General features: G+C 36.2%; 1 protein-coding gene across 2 annotated transcripts; it reads right to left on the bottom strand.

Annotated features, from left to right (window-relative positions):
* Positions 1-467: 467 nt before the first annotated feature.
* On the bottom strand, positions 468-18335 carry LOC104210343 (protein TPX2-like). Of its 2 annotated transcripts, none has more exons than XM_070170993.1 (16): positions 17904-18335; positions 17292-17441; positions 10703-10823; positions 10308-10416; positions 9407-9457; positions 9203-9300; positions 8822-8906; positions 8659-8721; positions 8003-8061; positions 7650-7725; positions 7494-7559; positions 7320-7382; positions 7095-7160; positions 6971-7015; positions 6817-6893; positions 468-864 (listed from the first exon to the last, which is right to left on the bottom strand). In XM_070170993.1, the coding sequence occupies exons 1-16, from the start codon at positions 18073-18075 to the stop codon at positions 846-848; spliced, it is 1320 nt and encodes a 439-aa protein (XP_070027094.1). In that variant the 5' UTR covers positions 18076-18335; the 3' UTR covers positions 468-845. The 2 variants fall into 2 exon arrangements, with proteins under 2 accessions (XP_070027094.1, XP_070027095.1); XM_070170994.1 differs by having other exon boundaries at positions 8822-8900.
* Positions 18336-26968: the final 8633 nt, after the last annotated feature.

Raw genomic sequence — 26968 nt, 5'->3', positions numbered from 1 at the left:
GGTATTATTCGTTAGATCTGCCTATTTCAAATGAAGACAAATAGAACTTTTTTCCTTCCGAGTGGAAGTATTTTTAAGGAGAAGTCAAACAGTAGATAAGAAGCGTAAGTGCACCAAGTGATCACTAATGCGGAGGAAGGTAACAGGCAAAACAGACCACTGCCTTGCCATACCTAGCCACTTTCTGCTGTCATTCCAACACTATCTCATTCCTTTACAACTTGAACCTTCAGCTGCAGAAAGCCAAGAGTTTGTGAAGCCAACTCATGGTGCACAATCTCATGTATGCTGCCTGTTAAGTATAGCCTTCAAAGACACGACGAAGTCCAAGTGGACTTTGCATATCTTGAAGGGCTTTGTGGAATGAAACTTGGATGCACTCCCTGTAATTAACAAATAGACGGAGAAAAGGATGTTGACACCACAAAATTGTTCCTGGGTAATGGAAGCTGCAGAGTAAAGGAGGATTTGGGCAACAGACAGAAGCAGTCTTTCCCTCTGTGTAACTTCATTTGAACTGTTAGAGTTGTATACATTTATATATTGGGTAGTTAAAAGACTGCAATCCCCATCCTAGCACATGTACCTTGTAGATGTACATAACATACCAAAAGGAATACACTACATTTGACTTGCTGTACAGTGCTTGCCACAAAATTTTGGTGTTGCAAGTGTGGAGGACAGTCTTATTTCCTATAACTAAAGACAAATATTTCCAAATAACTCCAGGAATTAGGAGGATCTACCATCCATGAAACAGAGGTCTCTGCAAGTGGGGGACCCATCCTAGATCCAAGCAACAACTTGCAGTAATTCAACAACCGCAAATGTTAACCGCTAGATTGTCATCGAATTCCCAAGCTCCTGAGAGATCAATGTGCAAGTTAGACGCAAAGATTAACACAAAAAATAAGACAAACACTAAGGTAGCAAGTTAGTGTTGCGGAAGCCAAATGTATATAGTGTGAATAAGTCACAACTACTATACCAAAAATTATGACAGCCACCAAATAATAAATAAGACAATAAAACAACAATAAAGGGAACACCAGAATTTACGAGGTTCGGCTAATTTTGCCTACTCCTCGGACACAACCAATATTTTATTTCACTCCAAAAATACAAGTGAAATAATACTAAAGAGAGAAGATACAAATGCCTTAAACAGATGAGAAGGCAAATGAGAGGTGTATTTCAATCCTAAACATTAGGCCTTCTTTTATAGGGGAAAAATCCCCCCAAACTTAACTCCCAACCAATGTGGGACTTTGGCATTTTGCCAAACTTCAACAAATCTCCACCTTGGCAAAATTCCACATTTTCAATTCTCTCTCAATAACAAATTTTGGTTGTGTCTTCATCTTCAATCTTCAGTGTTCAACAATGTTGATCAAATCCAAACAATGTTGAAACTTGACCGCAGTCACCACCTTTGTCAGCATATCAGCAGGATTCTCTGTAGTATGAATTTTCTTCACCGTGACTCCACCTTCTTCTATGATTTCTCGTACGAAATGATACCGAACATCAATGTGCTTCGTCCTTGCATGATAAACTTGGTTCTTCGCTAATTGAATAGCACTTTGACTATCACAAAAAATTGTGATACCTTTTTGTTCAACACCAAGCTCCTTTAGCAATCCTTGAAGCCAAATTGCCTCTTTCACAGCATCTGTAATAGCCATGTACTCTGCCTCTGTTGTAGACAAAGCAACTGTTGACTGCAAAGTAGACTTCCAACTAACTGGTGCCTTTGCAAAAGTAAACACATAACCAGTAGTTGATCTTCGTTTGTCCATATCACCCGCAAAATCTGAGTCACAATATCCAACTACAAACTGATTGTCTTCCTGCTCAAAAACTAACCCGACATCTACAGTATTATGAATATACCGTAGAATCCACTTCACAGCTTGCCAATGCTCCTGCCCTGGATTGTGCATATATCTGCTAATAACTCCAACAGCTTGTGAAATGTCAGGCCTTGTGCAAACCATTGCATACATCAAGCTACCAACAGCATTTGCGTATGGTACCTTTGACATATACTCTCGTTCAGCTTCATCCATTGGCGACATAGTAGTACTTAGCTTAAAATGGGAAGCAAGTGGAGTACTAACTGGCTTAGTCTTGTCATCTATGCCAAAACGTTGAAGTACTCTCTTCAAATATTCCTTTTGAGATAAACAGAGTTTTTTTGAACGTCTATCTCTAATTATCTCCATGCCAAGAATTTTCTTTGCCTCACCCAAATCCTTCATCTCGAACTCCTTCTTCAGTTGAATCTTCAACTTATCAATTTCTTCCGAATTCTTGGAAGCTATCAACATATCATCAACATATAGGAGAAGATATACAAAGGAACCATCTTTAAGCTTGTGCAAATACACACAATGATCGTATTTGCTTCTCTTGTACCCTTGCCGCAACATAAACTCGTCAAATCGCTTGTACCATTGTCTAGAAGATTGTTTCAATCCGTACAACGATTTTTCAAGTTTGCACACCATATTTTCTTTTCCAGCAACTTTGAATCCTTCTGGCTGAGTCATGTAGATTTCCTCCTCCAAGTTTCCATGTAAAAACGCAGTTTTTACATCCATCTGAACTAGTTCCAAATCCAATTGTGCTACCAAAGCCAACATAATTCTAATGGAGGAATGTTTTACAACTGGAGAAAACACTTCATTGTAATCAATTCCCTCCTTTTGAGCATATCCTTTGGCCACCAATCTTGCTTTGTAGCGAACATCTACTTGGTTAGGAAATCCTTCCTTCTTTGCAAATACCCATTTGCACCCAATTGCTTTCTTTCCCTTCGGGAGATTGGCCAATCTCCATGTATGATTCTGATGAAGGGACTGTATTTCATCATTCATGGCAATCCTCCACTTATCTTCTTCTGAACTTTGGACAGCGTCTTTATAAGTAGTAGGAACATCATCAGCTACAATTGAGGTTGCACAAGCAACCGTCTCTATGAGACGAACAAGTTTCGTTATTGTTCTTTTTGGCCTGCTGGTTGCTATTGATTCAAGTTGTTGTTGAGATTCCTGAGTTGGAATCTCCTCTACTGGCTCTCCTTCCAGAGGGTAATCTTCATTTGTTTCCTCCTCTGCTTCTTGTGTAGGAAAAATAAATTTTCCCTCAAACTCCACCTGCTTAGAAGCACCTTCATTTTGTTTGGTATCTTCTGTTACCTTATTTACCATAGCAAATTCATCAAAGGTAACATCTCTGCTGAATATTACTTTCTTTGTCATAGGGCACCATAAGCGATATCCTTTGACTCCAGAAGTAATTCCCATAAAAATAGCCTTCTTTGCCCTTGGATCCAATTTTGACTCCGTCACATGATAATATGCAGTTGAGCCAAACACGTGCAAAGAGTTATAATCTACAGCAGGTTTTCCGTACCATTTTTCAAATGGTGTTTTGCCATCAATAGCAGCAGATGGTAGACGATTAATGAGGTGACATGCATATGTAATTGCCTCAGCCCAAAATTCTTTGCCCAAGCCAGCATTGGACAACATACACCGTACCTTCTCCAGCAAGGTCCGGTTCATACGTTCTGCCACTCCATTCTGTTGTGGTGTATGTCTAACAGTGAAGTGTCGGACGATGCCATCATTTTCACAGACCTTATTGAAATGATCATTTTTGTATTCACCTCCATTGTCTGTGCGAATACACTTGATCCTCCTGCCTGTTTGATTCTCCACCATCGTCTTCCATTTGAGAAAAATTCCCAGCACTTCATCCTTGTTTTTCATTGTATACACCCACACTCTTCGAGAAAAATCATCAACAAAGGTTACAAAATAGTGCTTCCCACCCAATGAAGGTGTTTTGGAAGGACCCCAAACATCAGAGTGTACATAATCCAAAATGCCTTTAGTATTATGGATCGCTGTACCAAATTTAACCCTTGTCTGTTTCCCTTTGACACAATGCTCACAAAACTCCAAGTTGCAAGCCTTTACTCCTTTTAACAATCCTTGATCTGATAGAGTTTTCAAGGATTTTCCTCCAGCATGTCCCAAGCGCATGTGCCATAGCTTGGTTGCTTCTGCCTCTTTGTCGTCACTGGATGTTACTGTCGCTGTCCCAATAACTGTACTGCCACGATAGCGGTACATATTATTATTCTTCCGATTAGCCTTCATTACCACTAGTGCACCGGAGCATACTCTCATCACTCCATTTTCTGCAATGATTTTGAACCCTTTTGATTCTAGGGCTCCCACAGAGATGAGATTCTTCTTCAAATCCGGTACATATCGAACATCTATCAATGTTCTGATCATTCCATCATGGTTCCTTAATCGTATTGAACCAATGCCATATGAGGTAAGAGGGCTGTTATCCGCTGTGTGGATGACTCCATATTCTCCTTCTTGAAATTCCATGAACCAGTCCCTGTTGGGACACATATGATAGCTACAAGCCGAGTCCATCAACCATATGTCTGATGATGTTGATGACTCTGTTGTAACTAATGAGAAGTCTGAATCATCACAATCAGCTACATTTGAATCCATAATAGCCTTTCCATTGTTATGTTTGGCCTTATTCTTCAACTTCGGACAGTCTTTCTTCCAGTGCCCTTTTTCTCGACAAAAGGCACATTCATCTTTACTGGGTCTGGATCTTGACTTGGATCTTCCCTTCTTTGTCCTCGTTTGATTTTGAGGACGACCCCTCACAAACAGTGCTTCTCCTTCTCCGCCCTTCTGTTTTTCTCGCTTTCTTTGTTCATAGCTGTACAAAGCTGAACAAACTTCTCTGAGAGAAATTTCGTCATTTCCATGGAGTAGAGTAGTTTCAAGGTGCTCGTACTCATCAGGAAGTGACGCCAACAACATTAAGGCCAAGTCACCATCATCATAAGTTGTATCCATATTTTGCAAATCTGTGACCAACTTATTGAAACTGGTGATATGTTCATTCATCGTGGTACCAGGAACATAGGTGAAGTGAAACAGTCTCTTCTTCATGTACAATTTATTTTGACTGTTTTTCTTCAAAAATTTATCCTCCAGTGCTTTCCATAATTTACTTGCAGAAGTTTCCTTTGTGTATGGATATTTCTGCTCTCTAGCAAGGTAGGATCGAATGGTACCGCAAGCAACACGGTTGATAATTCTCCAATCTTCTTCTCCAATAACATCTGGTTTCTTTTCTTCAATGGCCAGATCTAGCCCTTGTTGAAAAAGGACATCTAGAACCTCGCCTTGCCACATCCCAAAATGTCCGGACCCGTCAAAAATTTCTACCGCAAATTTCGCATTTGACACAATTCTTGTCATAAGCGAAGATGCCAATGATGACGTATTGTTGACACTTGATGTAGATTCTTCTTGTTTATTGTCCCCCATATTTGACACAAATATTATTTAATAGCTGACGACACAAATCAAGATTATTTCCTTTCTGATGTAGAAGATCAGACTAAGCTGCAACTACAGAGCATACTCAGACAGAACCTTGACTCAGTTACCAAGATAAATCTTTTCTGATGTGGAAGATCAGACTATGCTGCAACCACAGAGCATACTTAGACAGTACCTTGGCTCTGATACCAATTGTTGCGGAAGCCAAATGTATATAGTGTGAATAAGTCACAACTACTATACCAAAAATTATGACAGCCACCAAATAATAAATAAGACAATAAAACAACAATAAAGGGAACACCAGAATTTACGAGGTTCGGCTAATTTTGCCTACTCCTCGGACACAACCAATATTTTATTTCACTCCAAAAATACAAGTGAAATAATACTAAAGAGAGAAGATACAAATGCCTTAAACAGATGAGAAGGCAAATGAGAGGTGTATTTCAATCCTAAACATTAGGCCTTCTTTTATAGGGGAAAAATCCCCCCAAACTTAACTCCCAACCAATGTGGGACTTTGGCATTTTGCCAAACTTCAACAGTTAGCAATAATAATCTCTAGGTTGTCTTTTTCTATTTTTCTTTTGTGATATGTAGAGAACAGGAAGGCAACTTGGGCTCAGGCTAGTTTGGGCCACCAAGTGAAGTCAGTATGGGCCATCAGTAGTAAAGAAGTCAGCCCAATAGTTAGATCCTGCATTAGATACGCTAGCTAATAGTATAATAGTAGTCTCTAGAAGATTGTCACGTGTCACCCATTGAATGTGTTAGTTAGATTATTCCTTTTCTGAGCAGATTAAATAGGGAGTCAGTACATGTAATAGTTGTCGATGATTATGCAATTTTAATTCTCTCCTTGTTATTTTCTTTTCCTTTCTTCATTGTTCTATTGAGCTCAACAGCTCTACCATTACATGATATGACTTATGAGACCTTTTTATTTCTGGTTCAGGCCTCGAATCCCTTATCAGCAAACAAAGGCTAAAAACTGAAACGACAAAGTATGTCGCCATGGAAGTGACAAGGCATGTGTAGATGCAATTGCCAGATTAACGTCAACCTTGTTTTCAAACAAATGGCAAGCTGGGATGCGTTTCAATTTTAAAGGACGGCAAGTCATTATTATAGAATATCATTTGATAAAACAAGAGATAAAAATAGTACTGACTAACACTTCAAGGGTTTCATGAATTTTAACCAAAGGGAATTAAATGGTGTAAAGCAATAGTTTCTAATTCCAAGTCCATAACTTTAAGACTATGGTGGCACAAGGCCTCAAAGGATCCAGCGATATGTTTAAGCATCCTTTTATTAACTCTAAAAGTAAACAAAAGAAGCTCTAGTTCTATCTTGATAAGAAGTGCTTCTGTGGACTTTCTGTTTTCCTATTTATGAAACTCAAGCAATAGGATACCTGTTCATGCTGGACTGGCACCCAATCCTGGTAGTGCCCCTCTCTGCTGCACACTGATTTGGCTTTCCAACACATCTCTGTATAATTGAAATGTCAATTAGAAGAAGTTGCAGCCAACAGTTAAAAGAATCTAGCATCTTTCTATTCTTCATACCCGAGTTTTGAGCTGCAAACAATTTGGAGCGTTCTCTTTTAACTCCTATATAAGAAAAGTGGGTATTAGAAGTAATTCATCTGCATAATAAAAAAAAGTCCTCCCTAAGAAACTTTAGCCTCACCTTTGCTGAGGGATTCTTTTTCGGGTGGGACACTTCACTTGTTTTCTTCTCAGATCTAAGGGATAACTAGGATTAAAAATGAAACAAGATTAGAGTCTTTTGGCTGAGACATGAGTAAGTTGCGAAAATATATAAAAGTCCGATACATTCAGTCTACTGTGTTATTGGTAGTACACACCCTCAGAGGAATTCAATATGGCCTGCATAATCATTTGAAACTAGTACCTTATTAAACAGTTCAATTGATGGATGCACTGAAAGTTTCTCATCAAATATGGATCTAGAGTCCTGTCATATAAGGATACATTAACCTTTAATAAGAGGAAACAAGGAAAAGAACCAAAAGAGGACAAGACACATTTAATGGGAAGTCTATCAAAAGCATATGACATGTGTTACCATTGAGTAGGTACTTTCTTGTCCAATGTCTTCACCTATGACATTATCTTCCTTGCTTGGAAAGATCTGTATAAAGACATGATCTTTAAGCATATACCATGTAGTCAAAAGTCGAAAAGACTAGAAGAGGATAACATAAGTCAGGTAATATGCCACCTTGTTACATTTATGAGATCTTGATTTGAGTGATGTTACAGATTTCCCCTGCTTAACAGCAGTTTGAGTGTTTGGTCTGAGAATCAAGTCAAACAGTATAAGCACAAGCTGGACTTGCTATACACGGAATGATACTTTGTGATGCTTTTAGATTGAATTCTATATGGTGAATCATAAAGTTAACTAGATTCATGAAAAGATTCTACATGCTTCCAAGAGGAAAATATGCATTTTGTCTCATGAGATCTCTGAAAATAGTTAAGAGCAGTTTAAAAAACTAAGAACGTCACAGTTTTAATTTTGTTCTTACGCGTATAGTTACTGGACTGGTGAAGTCAAGAAGCCCATCTCACCTTTTAAAGTCCACTAAAGCATTCTGTGTGGCAGAATCAGCATTTAGAGTGCTTGATAACTGCAGTACCCATAAAACAAAAGAAAGAGTTAGCTGACTTAGTTCCCATCGATTGAAAGCATAGAAACTAAAGTTGCAGAATACATGCAAATGTTGCAATGTTGATTTAATCATAAGCTGCATCAGTTAAGTGCAAGAAAACTTAGAGCATACACAAATTAGTCAGGACACTTAAAAAGAGAAAAGGACTCAATTTACTTTCTTCTAAAGAGCTTAGTTTACTCCCCAAAGCCAAAAGATCACTATGGCCAACAGACAATCTAAAGACACCTATAAATAATGTGTATTGTGCCAATTCATTCCCCCTCACCAATTAGAGCGTTTAGACACAAACACCAATAGTATGGAACACCAATAACTTTTCTAAATACTCCGTGACAGGATAAAATATGAAAAAAATATACACTAGCAGTATCCTACATAAGATGAAGGTTGAGCAGCACTATCCATATCTTCAACTGAAAAAACTGATGAGCAGACTACGAACTAAGGAGACCCAGATTGGGAAGTAATCGTGTTTTCTTTTCCGAGGTAAGCTTAATTGATTAAACATCAATGTGAGAAATAGGAGCAGTGGAAAAAGCAATGATTAATTACATGAAACTCAGGCAACGGTGCTCTAGTCTTTCTGAGAGGAGGTAATGCAGGGGCCTTGAGAATCTGCAAAAAGCACAAACAGACAAGTCTCAGATGAAAGATTAAGTGGAGAAGTCATGTTATTGAAATGTTTTCAAAAGGGAGCACTACTTGGAGTACCAACATTTCTGTTCACGGGCCGTGCTTTAAACATTTGGGTTTTGGCTTTTGTGATTTCACTTGACTCTGAGTCCTTGTTGCACCTGAAACTTTTAATCAGAAAGACCCGAGAGCTGATTACCAACTAGTACCAGAAGCAGTTTTATACTAAGATACAAGACTAAGAGGATGTTTGGATTGGCTTTTAAAAAATAGCTTATAAGCTAAAAGCCAAAAGCCATAAATTGGTAATACCAACTTTTAGCCTAAGAGTATGTGCTTTAAGCACTTTTTATCATTGCCAAACACCACAAAAACTAGAAAAGTGATTAAAAGCCAATAAACACTTAAAATAAACCAATCCAAACATCCTCTAAGAAAGCAAACAATTAAATTAAAAGCATACGTTCGCCTTTGTGCCCTCTGCAGAGTTTCCAGTTCAGGTTCTCTAGGAACAGTAACTTTAGATTTGGGATGTGCCGAGTTAGAGATGGTTGAAGTATCCTGCAAAACAAAGTAATAGCTCACAAGCTGCAAAAAATGATGCTTAAATAGCTTCCAAACATCATCTGTAATGCGAAACCACAATTAAGAAGCCTTCAAACTGTACCTTTTTCAATATCTTGTGAGATAACAGACGTTGATGCTTCAAATGAGCAATCTGGTTTGCAAGATAAAAATGAGGAATTAAAAATATTTCTAGCAGTTCACAACTTTTAGTAATGGGAATATTTTCTTCCTTGACATATCCTAGAGATAGCTAACTAACTCGAGCAGGTTAATTCTGTCATCTGACCATACATGTGAAGGTATATTGTACAGAACAGCATCGTTTAGACAAATAAATCTAATGCCACTAGACCAATATCACTTGGAAGAGTAAATGCTACTCCAAATGTCTTACTACCTATTTGCCACTGTTTTCTCAGCATTAACCTTCTCTCAAGCAACCACTGAAGTAATTTCATCAGGCTAGTACCTATTGCCAAAAAAGATACTGTTTTGCACCTAATTTTTTTTGTTAGGTCTATTTCATGAAACTGAATGACCATATTTGTTACATGGAGATACATCTGTTATTGAATACCTTAATGTTGTCAGTGAAGTAAAAATGATAAAATAATTTTACCTCCATGTTTTTCTAGCTTCTATCTTTGCCTGTAGCTTTCCATAACCACAACTAATCTAAATTAACTACTTTTCCTGAATCGACCAAGTTCCAAAATATCAAATAGCAAATTCCTAGTATTAATTTATGAGAAGACACTGTCCCAAGATCTAGGAAAAAAGTATAACGAGTAAAAATAAGCTGGCATATTTAAACTTGACATACACGAGGGAAACAATCCTATGGAAGGAGTTGGATGGATGAAACATTATACTGAAAGAGGACAGAGAAATGAGGCTCCCTTCTGTTTAAGGAATAAATGTGTGAAGTTTACATTTAAAAGCCAACCAGAGTATAACAAAATAATACTATAATCAAAAAGTAATTGAATAACTGCATGCACCTTAAGTAGATAACCGATCTCTAGCTTTTGCCTTTTGGTAGCAAAATTTTCAGATGCCAAAGAATTCTGTGAGCTTGTCACATCAGTCTTGTTAGATGTTTTCTGAAACCTAGCAATTGAAGAATGAGAAAATGCAAGCAAAAAGTTAGTAATACTTGAACTTGTCCAAGAAGTCAAGAGTGCCAATAAACTGAATGACTTGAACTGCAGAAACATACACAAGCCTGAACTGCAGGTTTTAAGTAATGTTGTGATTGACGTAATTATACAGAAAGCAGTTTCTATAGATTTTTGGCATGAAGGAATGTAAGAAAACTAATTTCACTTGGACTTCATCTTATAGTAATTGAAAGTATAGCCTTAAAAAAAAGTTAGAATGTATATCTTTTACATACTTCTGTTTAGCCAAATGACTAGCCGTGGGCTTCATTAATGTTGAACCTCTTGCTTTTGAAGATCTTGGCTCCGGATTTGTCTTACAAATTTCATGAGCCCTTTGACCTTTGGATATTGTTCCTGAGGGGGTTCAAGGAAAACTAGTTAAACACTGTTGAAGTCTTGCAAGACATAAGTTGCAATTATTTTTTCAGAACTCTTGCTAGTTAACCATGAACAAATAGGAGCTAATAAAATTACTGTTTAACCTACTGTTAACAGATTTCTGACACTAAACCTAATAAGTACACTCAGATAGTTAATTTAACGGCAAGAATATAAAGAGAAAAATAAAATAATTTGGGAAAACAAAAAGGAAAAAGAGCAGGCAGCAAAGAAAACAAAGGTCAAAACTATAACCGAACAAGAACAGCTAAGAAATAGCGAAATGTCAACACTCAAGTATGCAAGCATTCCGATACAAAAAAGAAAAGAAGAAGAGAAAGAAGAAAGTCAATGGTGAAGCCATAATTATAATCAGATAATAATTCCGCGAACCATGCAACTACTAACACTTGCAGTGCCCCAAAGAGTGATCTTGAATATGCATGTTTTTAGAACAGCTAAGAAATAGCGAAATGTCAACACTCAAGTATGCAAGCATTCCGATACAAAAAAGAAAAGAAGAAGAGAAAGAAGAAAGTCAATGGTGAAGCCATAATTATAATCAGATAATAATTCCGCGAACCATGCAACTACTAACACTTGCAGTGCCCCAAAGAGTGATCTTGAATATGCATGTTTTTTAGTAACTATTTCTTCTGCAAGTTAGGCCAAATAAGTCCAGCAGATTCCGGAACTCGACAAACTAGTATAATTTGATTAGGTGCCTCTGCAGAGTTTAGAGGATAACCCAAATCAGAATATCAGGTTTTAGCTCAAATCTTGCATTGTGATAGCACACAAGTTTAACTGAAAAACAAGCCTATTGAAGACAAACAAATTGCAATTTAAGAGAACCGGATATCAAAAAACCAAACTTGAGTTAAACTCAACACATGATTCGATTAAGATGTGCTAGTATAACAGAACTTCTCTTCTAATACTTGCAAATAGATCCATCAGCTGAATGTTCTGATGTGAGTTAAAAATGAGATCAGATTTTGTTGAACTGTTATTAAGCAGCTTTGAAGTTCTTGTTGGGAATAAACCCCGTAAAAATAGTATTCACGGTATTAGTGATAAACGCAGAACACTAAGTTATGGTTAAATCAGCAAGAATAGAAATGCAGCAATAATGACACCAAGATTTTACGTGGAAACCCTTCTGAATAAGGGAAAAAACCACGGCCAAGAAGAGCAACTGATATCACTATAGCGAGGAATTTTACACTGTGTAGTAACGAGTAAAAAATACTCCTAAGACCACTACACCCTCAAAAGAAATAAACACTCTTTTGCTTTTTCCACCTCACTACAATATCTCTCACACTCTATTTTTCTTCACAAACTATTTTCTTATAGTTTATGGAATACCTTGCTCTCTCTTTTCTCTCTTTGTTGGTGTGTAGAAATGAGAGTTAAAGCTCTCCTTTTATAGCCAAAACCTCACTCTCTAAAGCCTACAATATTTGACAATTTACACACCCTTTTCACAATTTCAACAAGGTTGGCTACCAAACCAAACCAAGTCAATAAAATTGGCTACCAAATTATACAAATTCAACAAGGTTGGCTACCAAACCAAACCAAGTCAACAAAATTGGCTACCAACTCATTTGAATGAGATGGACACCATATCAATCTCCCCCTCCAGCCTCATTCATCTAGAGGAGGTAGCACTGTCTTCTAGTTTGAGTGCATGCCGACAAATTCTTTGCATAGCTCGAACTTGTCTCTTGGTACCACCTTGGTCAACATATCTGCAGGATTTTCACTCGTGTGAATCTTTTTGACTTGAAGTGATTCGTTCTCCACTTGCTCACGAATCCAATGATATCTGACGTCAATGTGTTTTGTTCTCGCATGGTACATGGAGTATTTGCTCAGGTCTATTGCACTCTAACTATCGCAATAGATAACATACTCCATCTGTCGCAATCCAAGTTCTTGAAGAAATCTCTTGAGCCATATCATCTCTTTGCCAGCTTCAGTAACCGCAATATACTCCGCTTCAGTTGTAGATAGTGCGACACACTTCTGCAACTTCGACTGCCATGATATAGCTCCCCCTGAAAAAGTAAACAAATATCCAGTAGTGGATTTTCTGTTATCAAGGTCACCTGCCATATCAGAATCTGTATAGCCCTTCAAAATTGGATTTGATCCTCCAAAACATAAGCATTCACGTGAGCTTCCTCTTAGATACCTGAGTATCCACTTTACAGCTTCCCAATGCTCTTTTCCTGGATTTTCGAGAAATCTGCTAACACCGACTGCATGAGCAATATCTGGTCGAGTGCATACCATTGCATACATCAAACTTCCAACGGCAGAGGAATAAGGAATCTTGGCCATTCTCTCTTTTTCCTCCATTGTTGTTGGACACATCTTCTTGCTCAACTTCAGATGACCAGGAAGAGTTGTGCGAACCAACTTAGCACTTTTCATATTGAAGCGCTCCAGTACACGTTCTATGTACTTCTCCTGTGACAAGTAAAACTTCCTTTCGTTTCTCGAACGAGTAATTCTCATGCCCAAAATCTGCTTAGCATGACCCAAGTCTTTCATTGCAAAAGACTTATTCAACTGTTTCTTCAACTCGTCAATCTTAGAAGAATTCCTGCCCACAATCAACATATCATCCACATATAGCAAGAGGATGATAAAATCGTCATCAGAAAATCTTTGTACAAACACACAGTGATCTGAAGAAGTCTTCTTGTAGCCTTGCTCCCCCATAACAGACTCAAACTTCTTGTACCACTGTCTGGGAGCTTGCTTCAATCCATATAGACTCTTCTTAAGTTTACATACAAGATTTTCTTTACCTTTTGCCTTGAAGCCTTCATGTTGTTCCATATAAAATCTCCTCTTCTAAGTCACCGTGAAGAAAAGCAGTCTTCACATCCATCTGCTCAATCTCCAAATCAAGACTGACAGTCAAACCAAGAACTGTCCGAATGGAGGACATTTTTACGACAGGAGAAAATATTTTGTCAAAGTCAATATGTTTCCTTTGACCAAATCCCTTGACAACCAATCTAGCTTTGTATCTGGGCTTCAAACTATGTTCTTCAGCTTTAACTTTGAACACCCACTTGTTCTTCAAAGCTCTCATGCCCTTAGGCAATTTCACCAACTCATAAGTATGGTTCTCATGCAGAGATTTCATCTCATCTTGCATGACTTCAATCCATTGATCCTTGTGCTCATCTTCTATGGCCTCCGCATAACATTCAGGCTCTCCCCCATCAGTGAGTAATACATATTCATTGGGTGAATAACGGGAGGAAGGAGTACGAGGTCTAGAAGACCTCCTGAGTGGAATATCTAACTCGTTCACAGCTTCGTGAGTAGGAGCATCTACCTCATCAACATTAGCATTGTTATCCCCATCACCATCAATATGTTGATCTGGAATATGGTTCTGGGCATCACCATCATCATTGAGCCCACCAGTGTCATCCCCATTTGTATGAGGAACTTGATCAAGATTAACTAAACCTTCAGAACTTGAAGATTTTAACTTCTCCGCTTTGTTAATATCTTCAATGGTTTGATCCTCCACGAAGATAACATCACGGCTTCTCACAACCTTCTTCTCAATTGGATCATATAGCCTGTAACCAAACTCATCAAGGCCATAACCAATGAAGATGCACTGCCTTGTCTTGGCAGTTAATTTTGACCTCTCATCTTTAGGCACATGTACAAAAGCTTTGCAACCAAACACTTTCAAGTGGTCATAGGAAACATCCTTGCCATACCAAACTTTGTTTGGAACATCACTTTGCAAAGCAACCGCCGGGGATAGATTAATAACATGTGCGGCGGTCAACAAAGCTTCACCCCAAAAGGAATTCGGCAACTTTGCTTCAGAAAGCAAACATCTGACTCTTTCCATCAATGTCCTGTTCATCCTTTCTGCTAAACCATTAAGCTGAGGAGTCTTAGGAGGAGTCTTCTGGTGTCTGATACCCTGTTGTTTGCAGTATTCGTCAAACGGTCCACAATATTCACCACCGTTATCAGTACGGAATACACTTCAGCTTCTTTCCAGTTTCTCTTTCAACTGAAGCCTGAAACTGCTTAAAGACACCCAACACTTGGTCTTTAGTCTTCAAGATGTAGACCCAAAGTTTCCTTGAACAATCATCAATAAAGGTAGCAAAATAAAGTGCACCACCCAAAGTTTTTGTCTTCATTGGACCACATAAATCTGAATGCACCAACTCAAGCAACTCTGTCTTTCTTGAAGGAGGATGAGACTGGAAAGAAACTCTTTTTTGTTTTCCAGCCAAGCAGTGCTCACATTTTTCTAATTTTGCACTTTCAAAATTTGACAACAATTTCTTCTTGGCCAGAACATTTAGTCCTTTCTCGCTAATGTGGCTAAGCCTCTTATGCCATAACGTTGAAGAGTTATGGCTCTCAACGGCATTCACCATATCAACACAGGTAGAGGCCGTAGTCCAGTATAGACCACAACGCTTTTCCCCACGAGCCACAATCATGGAGCCCTTAGTGAGCTTCCACTTTCCAGCACCATTGGTACTAACATATCCCTCATCATCCAAAACACCAACAGAGATCAAGTGCAAACGAACATCAGGTGCATGCTTTACATTGTTTAAAACTAGTTTAGTTCCAATACTAGTTTCCAAACAAATCGTTCCAACACCAGCCACCCTAGATACAGTCTCATTACCCATACTCAGAGTTCCAAAGTCACCCTGAGTATATTATGAGAAAAATTCCTTCCTTGATGTCACATGAGATGCGGCACCACTGTCCACAACCCAGCTTGACTCATCACAAGCAATATTTATCAGATCCGCATCAAGGACTGTAACAAGATCTTTCTGTAGTGACAGTGGCCACACGATTGCCATCTTCTTTCTGTTCTTCCTTGTCTCTATTCTCCTTTTTCAAAATCCGGCAGAACTTCTTTGTGTGCCCTTTCTTCCCGCAATGATAACACTCAATATCTTTAAGTCTGCTTCTGGATTTGCTTCTATTATGTTCTCTATTTTGAGAACCCCGATTCTTGCTTCTCCCCTAGAGTCAGTCACCAAGACATCTGATGAGGAGGAACCCTGAGATTTTCTTCTCATCCCTTCATTTAGAAGACTGCTCTTGGCAAGATCCATAGAGATCACACTATCCGGAGAAGAATTTGATAATGAAGTTCTAAGAATTTCCCAAGAATCTGGTAGGGAACCAAGTAGAAACAAGCCTTGAATTTCTTCGTCAAATTTAATGCCCATAGCAGATAACTGGTTCATGATCCCCTGAAAATTATTCAGATGATCTGTCATCGCGGAACCATCGTGGTATTTTAAACCCAACATCTGCTTTATCAGAAACATCTTGTTGTTTCCAGTTTTCCGAGCATACAAACTTTCAAGGTGCTCCCATAGGGTCCGAGCATGTGTCTCCCCAGAAATATGGTTCAAAACATTATCGTCAACCCACTGTCTAATAAAGCCGCAAACCTGTCTGTGTAACAGATTCCACTCTTCATCTGATTTATTATCAGGCTTTACAGCGGCGAAGACAGGTTGATGAAAATTCTTGACATAGAGTAAATCTTCCATTTTGCCCTTCCAAATGGCATAATTTGTGCCATTCAAGGTAACCATTCTACTATTGTTGGATTCCATCGTTTATCACAAATACAAATACTATTTATTAGGAGACCAAAGTAATTCTTTTCTAATGTGGAAGTTCAGACTGTGCTGCAACCACAGAGCATACTCAGATAGAACCTTGGCTCTGATACCACTTGTTGGGAATAAACCCCGTAAAAATAGTATTCACGGTATTAGTGATAAACGCAGAACACTAAGTTATGGTTAAATCAGCAAGAATAGAAATGCAGCAATAATGACACCAAGATTTTACGTGGAAACCCTTCTGAATAAGGGAAAAAACCACGGCCAAGAAGAGCAACTGATATCACTATAGCGAGGAATTTTACACTGTGTAGTAACGAGTAAAAAATACTCCTAAGACCACTACACCCTCAAAAGAAATAAACACTCTTTTGCTTTTTCCACCTCACTACAATATCTCTCACACTCTATTTTTCTTCACAAACTATTTTCTTATAGTTTATGGAATACCTTGCTCTCTCTTTTCTCTCTTTGTTGGTGTGTAGAAATGAGAGTTAAAGCTCTCCTTTTATAGCCAAAACCTCACTCTCTAAAGCCTACAATATTTGACAATTTACACACCCTTTTCACAATTTCAACAAGGTTGGCTACCAAACCAAACCAAGTCAATAAAATTGGCTACCAAATTATACAAATTCAACAAGGTTGGCTACCAAACCAAACCAAGTCAACAAAATTGGCTACCGACTCATTTGAATGAGATGGACACCATATCAGTTCTTCGTCCCGGAAATGTAAAAAGTGAACGAGATAATGCCTACACATATAGTACCTTTAATTTTCGATTTGGAGGGCGAACCAACAGGAGAAATGTATGAGCTGTTGCAATTTGATTTTGCCGTTTTCCCTTCTTGTAACCTTGAGCAACCACTTGAGTTTCCTGCTGTAATCTCTTTCCCCAGGTTTAACTTTATAATGAGAGCTAACAAGTTTCCAAATAAACAGTCAAAATAAAAAAAGAAAAAGTGAGTAAAAAACTACGATAGGAAAATCTCCATTACGCGGATTAAAAATAACGCTATCAAAAAGATCAACTTATGACTTGTGCTTCTAACACGCATAGTCTATTAGAAACGATCCATATAATTTCTGTAATTCACAATCAATATTACATGGAACTAAGGTACATTCCATCAGCATTCTCAGATAATTAGTCTAATAAGATAATTTCGAAACTAACAAGCATCAAATCCAGCAGAAGTGCAGAACAACATATTTAATCTAAACAGATAACATTTCTACTGGCTAAACGACCAGACATTAACACAATATTGAATCCAATGATTTGTGTTTCTCAATATGAAACAAAAGCTGCAACGCGAATATCACGACTTTATCATTAAACTAGCCGGAGGACATATAAATTCATTTATATATGACTTACGAGAAGGTGGATAATTGCCGGCAGTTTGAAACCAGCGTTCGGCTTCTTCAGCCTCGGAAGTCGACTCCGGCCGGCAGAAATCGAAGAACTGAGCGGCGTCAAACTCATATTCCGAGTCAATTTCGGATACGTCCGAACATTCTACAATGAATTCCTCCATTTCTTCGTCCATTGATTCTAGATATAAAGAAATAAATGAACACAAAAAACTGTTGATCAAAAAGTAAGTTATCGAACGAAAAAATCAGAGGAAATCATTGATCTCCTGATTTTTGGTATGTATTTTTACATGGTGTTTTGGTCCCTTGAATGAAATGTAGGAATGCGGACGTCGCGAGGGTTTCGAACGTGAAGGCTTTTATTAAGTTAGAAATGGTTGGAGGCCGAAATTTTCTCGTTATGGTTTGTCTGCAGAGAAGAGAGAAGGCGCATTCTAAGCCAGGACGTAGTGATCCTCGTTTTTCTTTTTACATATATATATATAATTATATATTTTATATATATAATATAATATAATATAATATATGTATTGCGCCGAGGAGGCTTTGGAGTTTGGACTGTCACCGAAATTTCAAATTTTGCTTGTCCCAGTTTGGAAATATCTGATTACAAAAATGGCCAAATTATTATCGCAAAACTTTTGGTATTGATCACTACTTTATGTCATTCATTTTTCATTTGCGTTCTCCTTTTTTTCTTTTTTTGGACGTAACTTCTTGCTTTGGCCAATAAGGGATAATTACAATGGCTTTTGTTTTCAAATATCTATTTGTTTATATATTTTAGTCATTTTTGGCACAAAATCTTCACATCTCAAAAACAACTCTAGAGTAGTTTTTGAAGTTTTTCTACTCACAAAACTTTAAATTCTTTTGGCAAAATACATAAGTAGTCACCCAATCTATACCCCAAATCCCTGCTACACACTTTTTGAGGACGAATATCATATTACACACGTAACCTTTCAAAATTATGTCTAGTACACACTACTTTTTTCTTGACCAATTTTTCAGAATGTGTAATATCACGCACCAATAACATTGTGACACGTGTTAATAATTTTTTTAAAAAAAATAAAATACTTAAATTTCTCTTGACCAGTTTCTCTTTCCTGTTGTCTTTCTCTTTCACAAGAAAACAAGAGGCACCACCATACTTCCGTTCTTCTCTTTCTTTGAAGACCCACTTTCTTCATCATTTTTATTCTTCTTTACCACTATTTCTCCCTACTCTAAAACTTTATCACCATTTTTTGGTTTCTAGGTTTTGTTTGTTATGGAAACACCATTTTTACCGAAGGGTGTTGCCACTGTAATAGTGGCCGGAGAATGGAGGTCGCCATCGTTTGCATTTTTTAACCAAACGAGACCAGACCTGAACGAAGAACCACTAACTTGCCGGAAAGATCTGAGAGCTCTACCTAGCCGGAGAAGATTGACCTTGTCGGTCATGATCTAACAGTGAATGTAACGACCTGGAGGTCTCTGTGTTGCTTGAGGTCATCACCGACATTACAAGTTAAGGACGAGATCTACTTAAAGGAGATAAAAGGGGGAGGAGATGGCCGATGAGAGGCGTGGGAGAGAAAAGGGAGTTGTGGTTGTCGCCGGATTCCCAGGACGGTAAGGGCTCCAAATGGGGAGGAAGGGCCTCAACACTTTTTTCTTATCTTTTAACTAATAATTTAAGAAAATTAAGGAGAAAAAAAAAAAAAGATTTAGACACGTGTGCTTATATAAGTATTTGGACATATAATCAATATGTTTCACGCGCTCAGATTTTTTTGTTAAACACACGCGTGCCATCTGACATAAGTAGTGTGTACTAGACATAATTTTGAAAGGTTACATGTGTAATATGATATTCGTCATCAAAAAGTGTGTAACAGGGATTTGGGGTATAGGTTGGGTGGCTACTTATATATTTTGCCAATTCTTTAGTAAAATGTATGTCCAAACACAATTTCAACTTTCAAAAATTATTTTTTATCTCATATTCAAAAATTTATTTTTATAAATTTCAATCAAATCTATGTTCAAACACTAGCTTAATTTTCCTTCTTTTTGGGGGGTTAAAAATGGTAAATATTTACCCACATCGGGTGTTTACACCAAACTATATTAATTAATCAAAGAGGCCTGCTACCAAAGAATTAGGAGTTATAACATTCATAAAAGAAAGAAAAAACCAATATAGGAACTTCAACTAAGAAAGAATAAGAATAAGAAGAATTGCATAACTCACTATGGTTAACTAATTTAATTAGATGAGAATGCATATAATTTATCATTATGCTTAAATGCTTGAAGTCCATATGCAAGACACATATCATGTATCTATAGGTTTGGTGTAAACACCCGATGTTTTTACGTTAAAAATACTTGCAAATTGAGGAAAAGTATTACGCTTAAGAGAAATAATTTGGTCGATACAAAATTTGGGACTCCTACAATTTATATACAAAATGAACATGCAAAAGTGACAATTATTCTAGAAAGTACCAAGTTTGAGAATAAGGTTGGATTGCTGATGAGTTTCATGGTTTGTGAATTCTTGAAAAAAGAGCATATTAATGACCAATGAATCATTGAGCAAAGGACGATTTTGGGGCTCGTAAGGGAAAAGAGGCATGCTTCTATGATTATTTTTTGCGCTAATCCAACAGATCATCTTCTCTATTCTCCTGTTAGTTCTAGGTTCTAGTTTTTCTTTAAATAAATTAAAAGATAAAAAAGCAGTTGATGTTCTGTCATGATTTGGAGACAGTAATGATTTTACTTAATTAAAATTAGAGGCGACAATGTACGTACTGTACTTATCTATGATTTTACCCATCCATAAGGAAATAGCGTGACTCTAATAGCACGAGCCTTATTTCACTAGTTTTATGTAAATGAATTAATGGACTCGTAATATAAAAGGGGAGTAAATTTTATCCATGGTCATTGAATTTTTGTGTTTGTTATCCAAAAATCACTTTTCTTTTTTTTTTGTTACGTAAAAATCATTCAACTTTGTGTTCATTACACAAAAGTCACTTTTCTTTCTTTTGTTACACATAAATCATTTTACTTTGCTCTAGTTATCACAAAAATCACATTTTTACTTGAAAAGTCTATTATACCCTTGATATTATATAAACCTTCATATTTATGTAATACCTTCTATATTATATACTATATAATATATTTTAAACTATGTATTTTATTTATAAATAAAATAACTTAATATTATTTTATTTATTATTTTTATAATATATTCGTATATTTAATTTTTTCTTAACGTTAATTTTTAAAATATATTAGTAGCATTATTAAATTTGTCAGTAACTTTAATATATATTAGTAGAGGAATAAAGCGACAAGTACATTTCCGTGAGAAAATTCGCAGGTAAACAAACAAAGAAAATGAGGAAAAAATTATATGTTAACCTGAAGGAAAATCCCTAGGTACTACATGCGAATCTAACCGGGGATATTTTCTTGGGATTTAACTGGGCAATTGGTTATTTGAGAAATTATAGTACTAGAAATTCGGAAAAAATTGTCTAAAATAATCGACTAAATTTGGTTGGTAATGGCGAATAACCGTCCAAAATGCGATCATTAACGTGTAGTCGGTATTTTGAAGGTCGGAAATTACCGACTAGCTTTGGTCGATCAACTAAATTAAAAAAAAAAAAGAATTGCTGAAAAAAAGTTATTTTATAACGCTACTAATATATCTTGAAAATTAAAGTTAAGAAAAATTAAGTATACGAATATATTATAAAAATAACAAATAAATAATATTAGGTTATTTTATTTATAAATAAAATACATAGTTAAAAATATATTATATAGTATAGTATAGAAGGTATTACATAAATATGAAGGTTTATATAACATCAAGGGCATAATAGACTTTTCAAGTAAAAATGCGATTTTTATGATAATTAGAGCAAAGTAAAATGATTTTTGTGTAACAAAAGATAGAAAAGTGACTTTTGTGTAATAAACACAAAGTTGAATAATTTTTACTTTAACAATAAAAAAAAAAGTGACTTTTGGGTAACAAACACAAAAGTTCAATGACCATGGATATAAAAGGGCTTATTCAACAATTAGTATAAACTTAGTACATATGCCATGAAAAATGGCATTCGGATGCTTTTCAAAATTAGTTTGATCCCATTACCTAGAGAGTTGAGATATAGACAAAGGAAGTGCCATTTGACATGATCAATGCAAACATAAATACAAAGGATGGAAATATAAGACAAAATTTGAGGAGTGAACCCAACTGTCAGAAGACGGTTTCCAATAGTTGTCTTTGGGATAGAGTCAAAACTTGACAATTTTGATTACTGGCAACAACCTTGTAAGTTGTAACATTATTCAAATTTTGGTGTCACTTCAGAGAGATAAGTATGATCATTTTAAGCAAATTTGTGAGCTTCCCAAATCACAATAGAATTCGAACACTTTGTTTGGTTGTTTAAAAGATTACTTCATAACAGGATTAGACGACCAATACTTTTTTACAAATAAATTCATAACCAGAATAGTACGGTGTTAGAACCATCTTGTTTTCATTTCGTAAAATATATATGTGTTTGCAATAAAATTTTGATATACGTAAAATTAGGTTGGTAGGCTAGGGGTAGTCGAGAGTTCTTCCCTCTTTCTACCGGATAGTCTGTTAGAGTTTCGTTAGGTTTGTTAACACTCTTTGTGGTATTCACATTGGTGTTTTGCATAGTTTTGTGTTATTGTACTTTCACTTATTTGTGGTGGTTATTTTCTTTCTGGTATCTTTTATTGTTACATGTCTTTTCTCTTATTTCTTTTCTGATATTATTGCCTTTTCTGTTGAGCCGAGAGTCTCCTGGAAACAGCCTCTTTGCCCTTTTCGGGGTAGGGGTAAGGTCTACGTACACTCTAGTCTTCCCAGACCCCACTAGTGGGATTTTACTGGGTATGTTATTGTTGTTGTAAAAAATAAAATGCAATCACAAAATAAGAGAAAAATATTTTTACTAATTAACGATGAATACAATTCTGTTTTTTCCTCCTGATTATCTTCGTGATTTGAGGGCTGAAGCAACGTATTTCTCGAATGTAGGATGATGCAGACCTCTCCTGGGATGTATTTGATCTCCAGCTTCTTGAACTATTTGATTGTCAAGAAGTATCCGGCAATATGATCTCTTTGTGAATATCCCAAGAGTTTATGGGATTTTCGAGACGCCTCTTCAAGGGAATGTATCCCTTTATATATGGGTGAGTTAGGGTTTAGAATAGAGTAACCTCCAAACAACCCTAATAGACTCCTAGGATTTCAAAAGTGTTGTAGTATATTGAATTTAAGATTTAGCTTGATCCGTCAAAATAATTATTTGATGTCTACAAAAACCCCTACTTGTAATGTGTAGGCTTGTCGTATCATGAAAACGAGTCTTGAAATACCAACGAGAGTTACCACTTTTTTTTTCCGGATTGAAGAGTAACTTATAGCAATTGGAATCCTTGATCGTTATCAAGAACATGGAATTCCCATGCCATTCCTTTGCTGGAGATTCTCTTATTGTTTATGCATCAGTATTCAAGGACCACAGTAATAGAATATATTAATGTGCTATTTGGGTGATAACCAGAGAACCATCCACGCAAGGCCTTAGTTCCTTTCTTCTTTCAATTATGGTGATTCTTCGTGCTAAGTAAAACCATTGACCTTGCCATTTCCATAATTTGCTAACACCTTTTATTTTCTTCAGCCTTTTCTTTATTATGAAGTGTATTATGTCTCAGCTAAGGCTTCTTTGCAGCCTTATCTTTATTTATATGACAAAGTAGCCATCGCGTTGAAAGAACCCAATCCTTCATAACTCTCAAGAAGTCCAAAGGTAGAGCATCACTTTTTGCTTTCATTCTCGCGGCTCTGCAGCTTTCAAGAGGAATCACTTGGTGCATTTTTTTTGGTAATTTTGTGGCTTGTTGAGGAACCACTTTGACAGAGGAAAAAAATGTTGCCACCAAAGATTGCAATCATCGCAATATATTGTGGTTGCGATGATGTCCTTGCTTGGAGCATCATTGTTCTTTTTTGAAGGCCATCACAACAGTTAATTTTAAAACTTAGTTTCTCATTTTCAGGAGGAAAAGATGAAGGGCATAATTAGTTTCACTAGACGTGCCAATTTGTTTGTAATAAAATTTCGACATATGTGAAAAATAAACTGCAATCACAAAATAAGAGAAATATATTTTTACTAATCAACAATGAGTACAATTCTGTTTCTCCGTTAATTCTTCTCTTATGATTATCTCTGTGATTCGAGGGCTGAAGCATCGTATTTCTCGAATGTAGGATGATGCAGACCTCCTGGGATGTATTTGATCTCCAGCTTCTTGAACTATTTGATTGTCGAGAAGTATCCGGCCATATTTGATCTCTTTGTGAATATCCCAAGAGTTTACGGGATTTTCGAGACGCCTCTTCAAGGGAATATGTATCCCTTTATATAGGCGTGAGTTAGGATTTAACGTAAAGTAACTTCCAAAAAACCCTAATAAACTTCTAAAATTTCAGAAGTCTTGTGGTATTTTGAATTTAAGATTTAGCTTGATCCGTCAAAATTTCGATGTCTATAGTATGATACGTAATTTATTTGCAATGAAATAAACAATATAAAATTGTGTTGATACAGCTAACTCTAATTGGAAATTTCAAATGTTTTACTTAGCCTTTCGAAGTTTGAACATATATATAGCTTGGTCGCAAAGTTTGAACATATATATAGCTTGGCCGCTATACATTACACAAGTACTCCCTCCTTCCGATGTGTGTAAAGGTCTGAGCACGAAGTTTAAGAAACAAATAAAAACTTTTTAGACTTGTTGTCACGTCTTTAGTCGTTAACTAAATATACGTGCGGCACTTGACAACTTGCTCACATTTTTGCTATGTCAAGTCAGCCTTACTACACTCAAGATCGCTAAGAGAATGGAAGAAAGAACACAAGAGAATTGTTAAAGGAAGCTTTGTATTAGAGATAACTTGAATTGTTTGCTTGGCGAATTACAAATGAGTGGCCTCCCCCTTTATATACTAGTCTCTTAGGGGCTAGTGTGTAAATATTAATTATTACACAAGTCCTTAATATTTACAAGATAAGGGCTTTCTTTAGAATTCTCTACAAGCCTAGAAGATTCCAAGGATATTCATAACAAATCCATAAGGATCTAGGTTCTTCCTAAGGAAATGTCCATACTTCTCTAGAATCTTCTCACAAATGCTAGCCTTCTTCTTATGTAAGCTTCCACATGACATTAATATATGCCAAATGGTGCCTATGTGGCATGATGACATGGCAGGTCATCACATTGTGGTCTAAAATAAATCATAAAAATTCGGTTGGCAAGAAATTATCTTATTAAGGGTAAAAAGAAAATTTAAAGTTGAATTGTTACCAAATATAAAAAGATGACATTCTTTGTGGAATGGACTATAAAGGAAAGAGTGTAACATTAGGGGTATTTAAACTGAACCGAAAAATCGCATCAAATCGACTAGTCAAACCAAACCGATTAGGTTTGGCTTTATTTGATTTGGTATTGAGTAAAAAAAACCCGAACCCAACCGACATATAAATATATAATTTATATATATATTATTAAGACTTTATATAGAATTTTCTTGAAAAAATACTTTAAAATATTTGGGATCCTCTCTTTATGTAATATTTTATAGAACTATGAAGTTCATTCATTTTTATTAACCTTAAATAATAGGTTTTATCACTTTCTTATCAAATGTTAATGAAATGCGCCAATCATCTCTTTGTTTTTTCATATTCATATATCAAGATTTCTTATATCTTTTTCGAATTTGAAATGATATTTCTATAATTTAAAATTAAGTATAAATAACATTATTTAGGTATCATTTTGATTTTTATATTTAATTATTAAATTCGATTAACCTGGAAAACATACATCAATGAAAAATAATTGTTAGACGGCTAAGAAAATAACTATCATGTTGTACTAAAAAATCTCCTATAAGAATATTTTAATAGATCTTATGTTTATCTTCTTTTTTTTTAAATTTTTACTAAATATATATTCACTTATCATAACTTTATCTATAAATTTAACAACGTAAGATTAAAATAATACTCCCTCTGTTCCAGTTTATGTGAACCTATTTTTTTTGGTCCGTTCCAAAAAGAATGACCCCTTTCTAAATTTGGTAACAATTTAGCTTAAACTTACAATGCTATCCTTAATGAGAAGCTTTTATAATCACACAAATACTCTGCGCCCCCTTTTAACTTGTTTAGGACCACAAATTTCAAAAGTCTTCATTTTTTCTTAACCTCTGTGCCCAGTCAAACAGGTTCACATAAATTGGAACGAAGAGAGTATTTATGTAACAAAAAATTCAAAAAATCCAAAAATTCGATAAAACCGAACCAATCCACACCGATATAATTGGTTTGATTTGATTTTGATGAAAATCGAACAAAACCGGTCAATGCACACCCCTACCTTTAGATTTCCAGTTTCTACAGGTAAAGAGCCGCTCATGTTGTTACACGACAAGTCGAGCTCTAGAAGATCTTTGAGGTTACCTATGCTTGATGGTATAGTGGAAATCAGTCTGTTCGAATTGAGCTTTATCTCCTTAAGGGAAGTAACATTCCCTAAACATTTGGAAACAAGCCCTGAGAGTTGATTGTCACCCAAATATATGCTACCCAAGTTCTGCAATTTATATAGGCTATCTCCAATGGAACCAGTTAGCTTATTGCTGGCCAGACACAGTTGTTGTAGCCTGATTAAGTTGCCAAGTATTATGGCTATTGATCCTGTCAAGCTGTTCCCATATAGAAACAAAAATATTAAGCTGCTTAATTTTCCAATTTCATTTGGAATTCTACCTTTTATTTGGCAATCGAAAATTAAAATCTTCTCAAGAGAAGTTGTGTCACGACTCGGATTTCCCACCTTCGGGAGTCGTGATGGTGCCTACTCGTGAAAGCTAGGCAAGCCACGTATTGTAGAATTACTAACTCATTTATT

Source organism: Nicotiana sylvestris, chromosome 3 (assembly GCF_000393655.2).
Source record: "Nicotiana sylvestris chromosome 3, ASM39365v2, whole genome shotgun sequence".
In the NCBI taxonomy this organism is placed as follows: domain Eukaryota; kingdom Viridiplantae; phylum Streptophyta; class Magnoliopsida; order Solanales; family Solanaceae; genus Nicotiana; species Nicotiana sylvestris.
The sequence above is the reverse complement of the archived record's forward strand: the minus strand, read 5'-3'. Positions and strand labels throughout refer to the sequence as shown.

What these genes read in the sequence shown, in the direction of transcription:
- LOC104210343 (XM_070170993.1), bottom strand. Translation starts at nt 18,075, where the DNA reads ATGGACGAAGAAATGGAGGAATTCATTGTAGAATGTTCGGACGTATCC. An exon ending in CGGCAATTATCCACCTTCTC is followed by an intron (nt 17,442 to 17,903) that starts GTAAGTCATATA and finishes GAAACTTGTTAG; the next exon opens with CTCTCATTATAAAGTTAAAC. An exon ending in CAGAGGGCACAAAGGCGAAC is followed by an intron (nt 8,907 to 9,202) that starts GTATGCTTTTAA and finishes TCTGATTAAAAG; the next exon opens with TTTCAGGTGCAACAAGGACT.